This window comes from Mixophyes fleayi, chromosome 7 (genome assembly GCF_038048845.1).
Source record: "Mixophyes fleayi isolate aMixFle1 chromosome 7, aMixFle1.hap1, whole genome shotgun sequence".
In the NCBI taxonomy this organism is placed as follows: Eukaryota; Metazoa; Chordata; class Amphibia; order Anura; family Limnodynastidae; genus Mixophyes; species Mixophyes fleayi.
Window position 1 is genome coordinate 8202617 of NC_134408.1, and position 14470 is coordinate 8217086.

The 14470-nt window shown below is 42.6% G+C and overlaps 2 protein-coding genes across 2 annotated transcripts; both read right to left on the bottom strand.

Moving 5' to 3' along the window:
- Window positions 1-299: 299 nt before the first annotated feature.
- LOC142097229 (ubiquitin-conjugating enzyme E2 T-like) lies at window positions 300-1096 on the bottom strand. The gene has a single exon (XM_075178894.1). It carries the CDS (start codon window positions 1023-1025, stop codon window positions 459-461), a length of 567 nt encoding a protein of 188 aa, XP_075034995.1. The 5' UTR covers window positions 1026-1096; the 3' UTR covers window positions 300-458.
- Window positions 1097-9977: 8881 nt separating this feature from the next.
- On the bottom strand, window positions 9978-12949 carry LOC142097228 (apoptosis-associated speck-like protein containing a CARD). The gene is made up of 4 exons (XM_075178893.1): window positions 12816-12949; window positions 12359-12701; window positions 11215-11274; window positions 9978-10941 (listed from the first exon to the last, which is right to left on the bottom strand). Exons 2-4 carry the CDS (start codon window positions 12633-12635, stop codon window positions 10652-10654), a joined length of 627 nt encoding a protein of 208 aa, XP_075034994.1. The 5' UTR covers window positions 12636-12701; window positions 12816-12949; the 3' UTR covers window positions 9978-10651.
- Between the last annotated feature and the right edge of the window lie 1521 nt (window positions 12950-14470).

Consider the following 14470-nt stretch of genomic DNA (forward strand, 5'->3'; position numbering starts at 1 on the left):
GAAACATTGGGGACCACCATGCTAGTGACATTACTCCATAACCTTACCAACATGCTACTCTATATACCCTTGCTCCTATGTCATTACCTACTGACAGGTTACTCCATAGACCTTACTGACATGTTATTTCCTACTTGCATAACTACAGATCAGCTCTCTACTTAGCACAGCCCTTTCCTTCCATAAATCCTAGTGCAGCCCCCCTCTGCAGCATAACAAATAAAATACCTGCCAGTCTCCACCACAGGCACACTAGATCCATAATTAAATACTGAAATATCAGACTTGGCAGTACAGGAAATAGAAATAACCGATTTATTATATATATTACATGTCCAGTGGGTGTAGTGACGTCACTGCAACACCGCCACCTGCCGGGCGCCAGAAGAACAACACCAAAGCCCCGTGACGTCACGATCCCCGCATCACTCCAACGGCCACAGATCACATGACCGGGATCAGAGTCCCTGACAGGATTTCTTGGCGGGCTCCGCCGCCTCCGGGCCCTGCCGCTTGTGTGCTGCCCCCGGTGCCGGGCTGTGCCCGCTGTTCGCGCTCAGAGCCCGGGGCACGGCGTGTTTCTCGGTCCAGCTCTTGGCGTGGGCTGTGTACGCCGCCCTGTTGTACTTGTACTCCCTGGCGATGTCCGCCATGAGGGGGTCCTCGGGGTTGGGCTCGTTCATCAGCAGCTGGATGGACGTGAGCACGGAGGACAGGTTGAGGGCCGGTCTCCAGGCGCCCTTCGGCGGCGGTTTCAGGATGTCCAGGCAGATCCTGCCGGCTGAGTCGATGTTGGGGTGGTAGATCGGGGTCAGGAACTGCACCCGGGGGGGTTCGAAGGGGTATCTCTCCGGGACCACGATCTCCAGGCTGAACACGCCGCCCTCGTACGGGGATCCCTGGCCGCCCACCACCTGTGCCCGCAGCTCGTCTATTCTATCGCCTAGCTGCCAGCAGCTGGCCCCGGAGGGCGGCTCGGTGCTCAGGAGCAGCAGCTCCCGCTTTAACCGCGACTGACGCTGCATCTCACAAAATGGCGGCGGTGCCCGCTGAGGGGATGAAGCCGCTTAAAAAGCCCGCCAAATGTGAGGGCTGACGTCACGTGACTCCGTGGTATAAAATGGAGTTTTTCAGCAGTATATATGTCAGTCTTAGGGCTGGATAATATGGCAGCTATGTGAATACAGTGTATGTCGTATGCAAAGCCCCTTTCCTGAAAGTTTTCCAGCTCCATAGCCAGAGCCCATGTTGCTCAGATACTTATGTAATTCAAATTAGTTGCCAAATTTGGTGATTGGTGCAGCAATAATATGGCTTGGAAGAAATTTGTTGGGTGGGTTCAATGTTGCGAGCAGGAACAGGTCCATATCTTTCGATGGAACTGGCCCTTATTATTATTGTTGTGTATGGGAAGACTTTCAAGCTTAACACTACAAGTGTACGTTTAACGCTGCAAACCCCATTATTATCCTTTGTAAAGCGCCATCATTTTATGCTACATTCTACTGAGGATTTTCCAGATTGTCACATTCTGTGTGACCTTATAATAGGCAGCATGCTGTCTAAAGCTGGGTACACACTACACGGTTTTTGTCCAATAATCGGCTAAATCAGCCGACATACGACCGCTCATTCAAAAGTCGGGTCAGTGTGTGCAGTGACACAATGGTCGAAAGTCTGCCCAAATGGACGATTGTCGTCTCATTTGGTTGGTCGCACCGTTTAATATTTTCATTCCAATCTCGTTTCCGCTGTGTAGTGTGTATAAACTTCCGACCGATCCACAACAGTGTGTACGAAATTACAGTCATTGCTCACGACAACATGGCTGTAAAAAGTCGCTAAAGGGACGTCCGCTCTTCCCTTTATTATCCTAAACAAGGCTAGTGTGTATGCAGTCCATGGACCGAGCGATCGGAACATCGATGGCATGTGAAATCGCTCGGCATAAAAAGTTGGTTGAAATTTCTGTAGTGTGTACCTAGCTTAAGTCAAATCTCTCATTGCAGATGACAGGTGGCCCCCAGGTCTTTCCTGATTTGTAACTCAACAGTCCATTTCACTGCTTTGTGCCCTGTTGGCCACAACTCTTATTCTCTGTTTGATGTCTCATCGAGGCCCCCACTGATCAGCTCTTATTAAATACCATAGTGGGGAAGTTGAGGCGTGTTGAGAACTGAGGCTCTTTGGGGTGCTAAAGAGCATATAGGAGTATGGGTATTGTGAGGAAGTTGAAGGGTATTTTTGGTTGAGTACAGGTTTTGAATGGCATGTGGGGTCTATTTATAACTTTCATGATACAATGTCTGATGCAGCTGTGTAGCCGGAGCATATGTTTGTGTATGAACAAATCTACCAGAGATACGGTAGTTGGACGGAGTAGCCAGATCACCTTGTGTTTGGCCAGTTTAACTCACCTTACAATGCAGATAGATTATCAACAAAGACCTGCAGAGAATGAATTTATTTTTGGGTTTGAAACCCCCCAGACATAAGCTGTGTTGTAACGTGGTGTGTAACAGTTTCCAAATACACTTCTGTTTAATATGTTGTAATATATGCAGAATACATGATATATTTCCTGCATTGCTTTGTAAATTGTTTGATATTGTTATTAACATTCTGGGAGAAATGATATGTAGGTAACATTGGTTAACTTGGATCTAATGTGCAATGAGGTATTTGTTAGCAGACAAAGGTCCTGATCCTGTCCATCTGTGATCTGAGGACAGGGTCAGGACTATATACCGTCAATGCCTTTGTTGCTCCCGATATGTATTTTCCCTTAAACCGTAAGGTACTGTATACAACATATAAATAAACATATACCGTACATGCATATATATAGTGAATTTGAAAAGGCACAAATACATATTGAAGTAGACATTGAGAAATAATGTCAGTTGAAATGTTATTATTAGTCCATATGGACAGTTATTAAAAGAAGTTAAAACCGGGACATTGTTACTGGAAACGTTGACTTGTGTAGCAGAAAGCACTACTGTTATGACTCTTCAAATATCTCGGGTACAAGGTGAAGCATTACTGGTATCTTCCAGGTATTTGATCATAGGACCATTATGTTTTTTTAGAGCTTGATATAATTTGTCCTTGTCACTGTTGCCCCAGGGCGTGACGTAACGGTAGAGCTCTCTCATCTTTTCCTGTGGACTTTGTTTGCTGCAAACAGTGTCATTCTGTTCATATGTCAGCAGTTTCTGCTGCAAAAGTTCATCCAGGATAGGAGCTATCAGTGCCACCCTAGCTATCAAATCAAGACGATTCTTATCCACAAAGTGCTCGCCTGCTGCAAAATTAAGGGGAAACTTTATTTCTTACACTTTACACTGCTTCATAAATTCATTCTGCCTTACAGTTCCTATTTTTTTATTTTTTTTATTTATGTTTGATGGAACTTACAAGGGAGCTAAATATTTTTACTTATCATACAGGGGTAAGTATGGCTGTAATCTGATGCCTACCCTCTCCTGATTCCAGCACTGTGTCTTAAGAACCATTTTACCTACTTCCCAGGCACCAAATAACTGGTCACACATCATTTATAGTCACCCACTGCCTTAGTGTGGAGAGAGTATTATAGCACTACAATACTATTTCCTATAGTAAAACCAATCATAAATACATAGTCCAATTCCATTGTCATGAAAATCCAACATAGATCTGCCTAGCTACCAGCACTAATACAAGCACATTGGGTAGGAATAAATAAATGGTGGTGGTGGTGATGATGAACAAGTGCAGAGAAACAGGTTTGGCAAGGACTGATACAGAGTTAGATGCTATCTTTTTCTGGGTGTAATCTTGCATGCACCAAAACCATATTGCACTGCAAGTGGTGCAAATGCAAACCTTTTTCATTTCCATGCAGGGATAATACTGCTTGCTGCACATTTATATTAGCCAGCATTATCTTTGTACTACATTTTAGAGTTGGATGTAGTCTGTCACCCCACCTTCCTCTAACACAGGTTATTTTTTTTATGTTCCCCTGCAACACTAAATGGTTTTTCATGATGTAAATTTTGCACCCAGTAATTCGATTTGCTCCTAACTAAATAAGCCTCATTGAGTATAGAAATTAATGGAAAATAGACTACAAAGGTGGATATTTCATTTAACCAAGTAGCTTTTCTGTTTGCACTTACCAGCCATCTCAGATGAGTTCTTTATTTGAGCAGCGCACATTCTAGAATTTTCTGCACAATTGAAAATGATCTTCGCTTTGAGTATAGAATGCTCGTTTGGATAGTGAAAGTAAATATTTGCTCTTAAATATGCTGGAAAATGTATTGACCCACCCACTTCCTGTATGCTGGGTGTTCTCCTTTAGCAACTGGGAAAGAAAGTCTGCACTGCAGCCTATTGTAATTTAAATCTTACTCCCTGTGGCTGGATCACTTATAAATAACTTATTGTACAAATATATTTAAATTATTAGCACAGTGCGCCAATTTATCTTAGGATTTTGATACTGTGTTATATTTGTGTATTCTGAATGTACTGTTTCCATGGGGGAGGAAATGTGTTTGTGTAAGAATGGAGTGTGTGACAAAATGCCTGCCGAAAACTCCATTTTGTTGTTTTATACTTTCATGTGCGTTTTACTTTAAATGCTTTTACTAAACACGGCAGAGTCGAGACAGTGCCAACATATCTTGCCAGGTGTTGCCTGAGTACTTCTCAGCGCAGATGCAGAGAAATGTATTCTTCTTATCTCTATTGTACCAGTCAAAAGACTAAATTCATTTATATAACCAAGTGATTTCGCAGTGCTTATTTAATCAAGGCCTTTCTAGAACCTTTTACACATTGCTAGTTACGGCACATGCTGAAGCTTTTATCAGTATTAAATCAATAGAAGTCTGAGATCGTGTTTATAAATTATATGCAAATGATGTTTAACCATTGCACCCCAAACCCACAGTTCCAAACGGTAAAGCTGGGTACACACTACAGGTTTTTCGTCCAATAACTGGACAAATCAGCCGACATCCGACTGTTTGGTCAGATATCGTGTAGTGTGTATATTTACACAATGATCTAAAGTCGCCCCAAAGTGCCGATCATCGTGTCATTTGGTTGGTCGTACTGTTTAATATTATCTGACCAATCACCTTCCAATCCTGCAGTGTGTATGAATTCACCCGACTGTAGGCCAATAATGGATCTGAAAGTGACAGGTCTCATTCACCTTGTCTGCCTGCTGCTGCTCGTCATGATCCACGGTTTTTGTCAACTGTCTGCGGCTGTCCCCAGTAGCTGTCAGAGACAGAGCAGGTAGAAAAAGGGGCATGCAGCATTGCAGAATATCCTCAAAGGTTTTGCTTTAGAGAAGAGACGGATATCAATGGTACGGGCGGAGATTAGAGCAGCGTCCGTTCCTGGGGTTAAGCTTCAGCTGCCGGAGATAAAGCTGTCGCCCTGAATTTACGGCCAGTTTACAGTTCTGCACTTGGCACAGTGCTGTGTCAAGACAGGCTGCCCAATACAATTGCCGGGCTGAATGTCTCTCAATGAATTAAGACCTGAGCTGTCACTTTTGCCTTTTATGGACCACCTTGCAGCCGATAATTTTGACAGATAAGAGCAGAGATATGATGATAATCATGTATAGTGTGTACATGTCAATCGGTATGCTGATCGGGATTTTTTTAATTTATTCTGTCGTTAGTATATCGTTAATCATTTACTTTTTCTGTAGTGTGTACCTAGTTTAACACAGAGGAAAGGAAATCCTAAATTAAGTTAATTCTTTTCATCTCAAAAGTGACACGGGTCGCCCTCCTGCAGTGGTCCTCACGCTCATTGTTATATTTAGCACCAAGGGATTTCTTCTTTTGTTTTTCAAAAGTGACCAACATCTACTTTGGCCTGAAGGCTCGTCAGGGGGTCGTTAGGTGCGTGTATGGTTTGTTAGAGAGACAGGAAGCCTCCTAACAATATAGACAGCACATTGGAGGAAATCAGGTTGGTCCGAAAATTAAACTGTGTTGGAGGTTAAATTAGATTATATTCTGATGTTAAATTATCTAATGTGATATCAGACATGTCGGTGCCTCGTCGGATCAGCGGACTGGGCTACCCCCTGGCTCTGTTTACCATGTAATGCATCATACCATCGGTAACTTTTGGAAAGATCACTAGTACTACAAATTGGCGTGTGTCACTGTCCTTATCAGGACTGCTTCTAGATACTGCTTTGATGCCTACTTACCTGTGGCAATTCCTGTGACCTACAGATTAGACTAATCCATTATCTGGCTGTTTTAAGCTTGCAACCCAGCATTCCAGTACCAATGCTCGGCTCACTACCTTGCAGCTCTGGTGAGTGAGACAGGCCAAGGGGAACCATCCACCGCAAATCTGATCTGAAGGTAGAGGTCACGGGTATCAAGATTGCAGTGCACATGAGCCTGCATTCTAGGGATCCAAACTTCAACTCTGCTCAGTGTGGGAGGGAATTGTGATGTTCCCTGAGAAGAAAGTTGAAGAGAACCCCCTAGGTGGTTTTAGACACTCCTCTACATTGGCACAATGGCACAGAATTTCCCTCTCTAGATGTCCCTGGGTGCACACCCTAATGCCATGTGCTGTGTAGGCCTATGGCAGCTATGTTTTACTGTGTTTGGCCTTCATTGTTGTCAATGCAAGGAATATATATTTTCATGCAGGACATTACATAAACTGAGTGTGTGTGTGTAAATCTCAGTAACTTTTCTTATTTCTATCTGGTATCATTCCCTTTGTCGTATAAGCTGAAATTAATTCTCTGTATTTCCAACTCCTATATGCATTAACAACAAGTTTCTCTACTCTTGTTCAAGTATGCTAGATGTAATTCTAAGGGGCATATTCAATTACAATTCCGGTCCGCGGGATCGCGTCGGAACGGGCCGTGAACTCAATCCACATTACCGCAATAACGTGGATTTTCGTTTGCAGCCCATAGGGTTGCGTACAAAAATCTGCGTTATTGCAGTACCGTAATACCGGCAATGACGCGCACTTTCCGCGGTAACGCGCGTTACCGCGGACCGGAACCCTAATTTAATATGCCCCTAAGGATCTATTTTCAAGGTGCCTGTATACGTTCTGATTTTGACAGTCATTTTAGACTATATTGGACACAAATCACAGCATGTATTGTGGCAAAACATCCCCAGTTATCAATTCTTCATTGGGATTCAGTAAATTCATTAAATGATGACAACATCTGATTGTGTAGTTGTAATCCTCAGACTGCACTAATGTGCCCTGTCTGAACTGGCCATTTTGCTCAAGCATTGATTAATTAAGCCATGCACGTGTCATTGCTTATAGCCAAATATGAAAGCAATCCAGCCAGTCAGAGTTGCTGCATTGTTATATTCATTAGCAACTAGACATTACCAGTGTCTCTTCACATTCTGTGTGATTTGGGTAAACATCATCTGTTTTTAGTATATGGAAGGAGACCTGCACAGTAGCACACATTTTATTTTGTGTGCTAATAGTAATTCAGAGCAAGAGTCTGCACATAACGGTCAAACTATGACAGCTGTTGAGAGCCAAAAACTGTAGGCAACTAATTTTAAAAAAAAAAAATGCAAAAAAACCCCGAAGTCTAAATTTGTGCTCCACTCGTTCTTATCACACCTAGCTCATATTTCTACCACAGGTTGGTCTTTTCTACAGCTTATACACCGATCAGCCATACCATTAAAACCACTGATTTTCTCGTTACAATGGCACCTGTAAAGGGGTGGGATATATTAGGCAGCAAGTGAACAGTCCGTTCTTGAAGTTGATGTGTTGGAAGCAGGAAAAATGAGCAAGTGTAAGGATCTAAGCGACTTTGATGAGCCAAATTGTGATGCCTAGACGACTGGGTCAAAACATCTACAAAACGGCAGGTCTTGTTTCCGATATGCAGTGGTTTGAGGAAGGACAACCGGTGAACCTTCGATAGGGTCATGGGCGCCAAAGGCTCATTGATGCTCATGAGGTGCAATGGTTAGCCTGGTCCATTACCACAGTAGAGCTATTGTAGCACAAATTGCTGAAAAAGTGAATGCAGGCTATGATAGATAGGTGTCAGAACACACAATGAATGGCACAGTGCCCAGGCTGCCCCCTGTTCAAAGCCGAAAGCGCCTACAATGGGCATGTGTGATGCCAGAACTGAACTTTGGAGCAATGGAAGAAGGTGGCCTGTTCTTAAGAGTCATGTTTTCTTTAACATGTGGATGGCCGAGTTCAGTGTGTACTGTTTACCTGGAGAAGAGATGGCACCAGGATGCACTATGGGAAGAAGACAAGTCGGCGCAGCCTGGGCAATGTTCTGCTGGGAAACCTAGCATTCATGTGGATGTTACTTTGACACTTATCGTCTACCCCTTCATGGCAGCGGTATTCCCTGATGGCAGTGACCTCTTTCAGCAGGAAAATGCGCCCTGACACACTGCAAAAATTGTTCAGGAATGGTTTGAGGAACATGACAAAGAGTTGAAGATGTTGACTTGGCCTCTGAATTCCCCAGATCTCAATCTGATCGAGCATCTGTGGGATGTGCTGGAAATACAAGTCCGAGCTATGGAGGCCCCACCTCGCAACTTCTAGCACTTAAAGGATCTGCTGCTAAAGTCTTGGTGCCAGATACCACAGGACACCTTCAGAGGTCTTGTGGAGTCCATGTCTTAACGGGTCAAAACTGTTTTGGTGGCATGAAGGGGACCTACACAATTTTAGGCAGGTGGTTTTAATGTTGTGGCAGATCAGTGTATATCTTCTTACTCCAGAGCTTTCTTCTCCTCCCTCACTGTTCTTTTTTTCTTTACCCAGATCTTTCTTTTTTTTTTTTTTACCCTCAATGCTTTACTTCTCCCTGCAAGATTCTTTTTGTCTTGTTATACAGTTCTCTCTTTGCATTACCCAAGTTTCTTTTCCCATCCCCAGTGTTTTGCTCCCCACCCTTAAGTTCTCCTTTTTTTCCCCCTTTTGCTCTCCCTCCTCTGCACCTCTGACTCCACAGTGCACTACTGTTAAGACCCTGTGTGTGTGTATGTGTATGTGTTTGTGTGTGTGTGTAAGTATATATACACACACACATGCGCCTCGGCAGTACCTTTATCTTGCCAGAGGTACTGCTCTTGTGGAATATTGAGGAGTTAACACTTCCTGATCATCACCTGAACCTGCCCCATTGCTTTTTATACCTGCCCCACACATTGCACATGGCTGTTCGTTAATTGTTGTTGTTTTTACCCTGTGTTTTGACTGTGTTTTCAGTATCTGTTTTCTGTGCATCCCTGGCTCTACTGACTATCGCCAATCCTGCATTTTCCTCATAATGCTTCTCTGTCTGCATTATCCCAGCAGTTATCTGCTACCTACCAGTGTCTTATCATCCATGTTGTTAGTGTCCTTGGTTGCTGCATAACCAGTATTAGTTTAGAGAATGTTTTCTTTCACCCAGCCACACCCAGATTGTGTTTTCTATTACCTGGACTAAGTGGTGTTTATTTTCTACATTCTTGGCTTCTATTTTGTTTTGCTACTAGTGTTTGTCCTATAAAAAATTATTACATTGTTCACCAGCTACTGACTCATTGTGCTATCTTTGCAAACACCCAGGGAATTATAACAACTACTACTGGGACAGCACACTAGACCAATCAGAAGAGACAATGTGTGTTCTCTGATTGGTTGGAATTCTGGATGGTGCACATGCCATCCAATCAAGAGTTTCACACAGCATCTCTACTGATTTATCCGCAAGGGGTGTTTCCACAGTATCGTATTGGTAGATCACATTATTCAAGTAGGACAGTGGCAGATCACATCATTTGAGTGCGCAAAGGCTAAATCCGGGCAATGGATCATCAGAAAAAACAATGAAATGGAAAGAGTACAACTGTCACCACTGGTTGTTTTCAACAGTTGGATACATTCATATTTAAAACAGTCCACTAAGAATATGATTTTTCCACAAAATGTATTTTATTTTTAGTACACATGGCTTGGAAAACTTAACCATAATGAAAGAAATATTTCCTATGCTGTTTTTGCATTTTCAGATTGTTTATTTGGGACTAAGTTTAAAACATGCTACCAACTTATCTGCACATCTCACATGGGATCTGGTGGGTTATGAGGTATATATGTGACATGGTAAATATTCCGATCAGATCCCAGCCTTTAATGAGCTTTATTTCATTACAAAGTTTAGAGGTGGAATATGTTGTGTGTTAGAGGCCATTAGATCGTTTCAATGTGGAATAATACTCAGGAGGAATGTGTTGTAAAGTAAGGCCTCCATTTTTGTGCAAATTTAGAAAATTACTGACCATCATTATGTAAAATAAGATAAAAAACCTACAGAGCAGATATGAATATAGATCTCTGCATATTAGGAAATTCTTTTGCAAATCAAATGTTAAATATTTTAAAAACGTCAAGGGCATGACTGCAGCTGTGGACATTGTCATTAGGAAGTGACTATAATGTTTATGTATGAAGCAGAGGGCACCAATGTACATTGTGATATTACACACTCCGAACATCTCTGCAGATACAGGATACTGGTCTCAGTCGGACAACTCTTTAACTGTTATGAGTATTACTATTACTCTTGGAACGCTTTAGGCACTTTTTAGGCTTTTTGTTTTAGGTCCTGGATGAGAGGAGAATTATGTTTCTCCAGGGATTTGTAGAGCTTGTCCTTGTCGGTATCACCCCAGGATCTGACACAGCTGTAGAGCGCTCTCATTTTCTCCTGCGAAGTTGGTTTGCTGCGGATAGTGTCGTATTGTTCATCTGTCAGAAGATTCTTCCCCAGAAGATCGTCTAGAACGGGACACACCAGAGACATCCGACTTATGAGAGCTTCCCGGTGTTCTATCACAAAGTGCTTTCTGGGTTCATGAACAGGAAAAGGATCAACTGTAATAACAAAACATCTTAATCATAGATCAACCTCAACCTAGGATAATAATTTACCCAAACTTCCTCATATTAAAAATATAACTTATCGCCCATGTACCTCTCCCATTTATATCATTATCTCTTGTTTTTGTCTCTTTACCCATTTTATAACTCTATCATTTTTATGTTTACATCCTCTTTATAACATATTTTGAGTCTGTATTTCATTTCCTATTAATGTGCACTAGTCATCTCCACATAGTAAAAGCAGCCTGCGCTTCCAATGCTTACCTTTAAAGGTCGCTCCTTGATCAGTTCCTTTTGGCTTTACTTCAAATTTAAAGCCACCCACTGAAAAGGGAGAAATGTAAGGATTAGTGGAGGCAAGACATTTGTTACATTCAGAAGTCATTGTTTATCCTGGTGATCGGAAAGCAGACAAAAAATAGATTGGCTTCATACATTTGTACACATGCTGTACCCATGCTTGTCTACTCTCCCAGAATGTCCAGGAGACCCCCACTTCATTCATGTCATCATTGGTCCAATGCAGAGAATCGCACCTCACCCCCTGGCTCCCCAAAATCCCAATCGACCTCCCTGATGTACTGCCCTGTGCCCCTCTATGCTGCTAGAGATGCTATATAATAGGCCTCTTATATAAAGGGAATATACGTGCATCTCATTCTCATGCCTTCTATACATGGTCGGAAACTTTATAGACAAGCTACCCCTGAGGTTCTTTAGAACATCAATATTTACTTCATTCTAATCATGTCAGTGATTGAAACACATGGAATAAATGATAACAGCGAGAAGCATACAGTAAGATGCTCTGGACTCAGCGATCCTAAGATTTATCCTTAAACCCTTAGATGTGTCCTGATATTTTCCACTTTTGTTTAACTTATTCAGCATTGTATGGAGTGATCCTGAAAAGGCGTGGCACATGGATATGTAGCCGAGTGTTATACAATCACATGTATTTCCAGGTAACCATCATTTGTATCTTGAACAATTTTGTTAGGACTTGTGTGAGTGTGTTATAGAGCTCACTGGAGTTTCACAGCCCTGGTAAAACAGTTTTATTTCTGCAAGCTGGAGTCTGACATTACCCTCCTGTTATCTGTAACACAGATCTGCACAGTCAGACTTTTCTAACTTCTTCCTCTCTGCTGCAGCTGTGGGTGACTATTACAAGAATAAACATCCTTTACCGCCAAGAAGAAAATATATTTCTATATCTAAAAACAAAATATAAGCTCTGTACTGCTAACACAATTACCATTATTTCTATCTAGATTTACCTTTCTACTTCTACATAAGTTTTATATATCTCTAAGTAAACAACTTGTACTAATAAGTCAGTCACATCTGCAGAAGTGAATAGTGCAGCTCTTACTAGTCTCACACGTCTTGTTGGCTGCTCTCTTACCGTTCACTAGATCTGCTCGGAGGTCCTCAGCCACTTTCTTCTCATCTATAGCATCTAGAACAGCCAAGGTCACCTCAATCCCATAGGAATCAGTGTAGTATTTCCTGATAAGATCAGCAATGTCCTCATGGTCTGTGTCCTCTAGCTGGCCTCTTGGTATCTTGCTATATCCGTCTTTGATCTCCCAGTCGTTTAACTTGTTTTTGAACTTCTTCAGTCCTTTCTTCTCCAAATTATGGAGGGCAGTTACCAGGGCGTCCCGCACGGTCCTCACCATCTCGTCCTATCTCTAGGGTTTACCTACTTGAAGCAATTGCTTAATCTCCAGTTCTGAAGAACTACTCTGCAAGACAAAAAACATATATATCTAGCACTGGTGTTAAGTTTCACATTGAAAGTGAAAGCATGTGTTCCTATTTCCTGTATTTTCTGGTTGTAGACTTATAATACCGCTCACCGTACAGAAAGCAAGTTGTAATATTTGGCTCCTCCCTCCTCTTGGAGTAGTTTCCAGGAATTTATCTTTTTTTACTGTCAGAAGTGTTTATCTTTCGTAACATAGTTTCATGTACATGCCCATGTACTGTTGTGAAGACACCAGTGTGCCTGTGCAGGGTTGTAACTACTAAATAGACTATAGGCAGGGGAAAGGAAATTGCATATATTAATTTTCTGTCTAGCTGGATGGTTAGTCCCTGCTAGCCAGTGTCGGGTCCACTGAGGAAGCCAATGATAGGGCCTTAAGTAATTGAATGTGCCACTATTTGCATCTCAAACTTACGGCTCCTTACGGCTGAAGAGGCAGAACGGGAGGGGAGAAAGGGTACTCTCACCCAGCCCGAATACAGTAAGAGTGTGTTCATGTATGGCTCCTGAAGATATGCCTGTCGGGTTCCTGAGAGCTGGTGCAAATATCCCCTGTTGATGACAATGATCATCAGCATGAACCTTTGCAGGGAAGTGTAGGAACTTGCCAGACTATCATAGAGGAGGAGCAAATTAAACCCCTGGCCCTGGCTGGCGGTATGCCCTGGGAGCTGTGTCAGTATTGGCAGGGGGCTGATACCTGTCTACAGCAGAAGGACATTTAATACGACGTCTTGTCCCTGAGGAGAGGCCAGTCAATAAGAAGCACCAAAATACCAGGCTAGGGCCCTGGCTCACCTCCCTGTAGAGAGCAAAATGCATGGTGGTGGGTGGGCATCTTGAATTTACCTGTTACTCTAGTGGGCCAGTCCGATCCTTAAAAGTAAATTCAGCATGTTCTATTTTGTGTCCAGCTAGAACTAGAAATCTAGAAGTCTCTGCTTTTACCAGAGATTATATGCTTGGATGATAAGAAGTGTTTATACTGCAGATCTGTTCAAAATTGAATGGAGACATTTAACTGCAGATAAAAGGATCTGTTTATACCTACTTTAAATAGGATATATATATATATATATATATATATATATATATATATATATATATATAAAAAAGCAACAATAATGTTGGATATTATAGGAAGGAGTAATTATAACACCTCTCAGCTTCAGGCCTCTCCAATCCGGCTTCGACCCCTCCACTCCACTGAAACCGCCCTGGCCAAAGTTACTAATGACTGTTACGGCTCACGCCCCAGGTATCAACTCCTAGAACCGCTTCAGAGGTCTTCGCCTATAGCAGCCGCCTTTCCCGTAGAGCTAGACACGCTCACAGGTACTCGGATGCCCCCAGGTCTTGTTCTCTAGTAGTAGGAGTTGATAACCTGAGATCGTAGCGCAGGTATTTACAAAGAGGAGGAATCCGGAATCCAGGCAAGGGTTTCTGGGTGACGAGTAAATCGGCAACGTCAGTATACAAGCCAGGGGTCGAGGTCACAGGAGAATCAGCAGCGTCAATATCCAAGCAAGGTGGTCAGGGTCACAGTCAAATCAGCAAAGTCAAAATCCAGGCCAGGGGTCAGTAATGGGAACACAGAGGTCAGCAGATATAACACAGCAGTAAAAGTAAACTAGCAAGCAGGGACTATAACCGGCAGGGAGGCTTGGCTCTCTCTGCCTAATATACTGGCAACAACCAATAGGAGCATTGGGGCACAGCAGGAATCATCAGCCACAGGGGGCTGAT

What these genes read in the sequence shown, in the direction of transcription:
- LOC142097228 (XM_075178893.1), bottom strand. Translation starts at nt 12,635, where the DNA reads ATGGTGAGGACCGTGCGGGACGCCCTGGTAACTGCCCTCCATAATTTG. An exon ending in CCGAGCAGATCTAGTGAACG is followed by an intron (nt 11,275 to 12,358) that starts GTAAGAGAGCAG and finishes CTCCCTTTTCAG; the next exon opens with TGGGTGGCTTTAAATTTGAA. An exon ending in TCAAGGAGCGACCTTTAAAG is followed by an intron (nt 10,942 to 11,214) that starts GTAAGCATTGGA and finishes TTGTTATTACAG; the next exon opens with TTGATCCTTTTCCTGTTCAT.
- LOC142097229 (XM_075178894.1), bottom strand. Translation starts at nt 1,025, where the DNA reads ATGCAGCGTCAGTCGCGGTTAAAGCGGGAGCTGCTGCTCCTGAGCACC.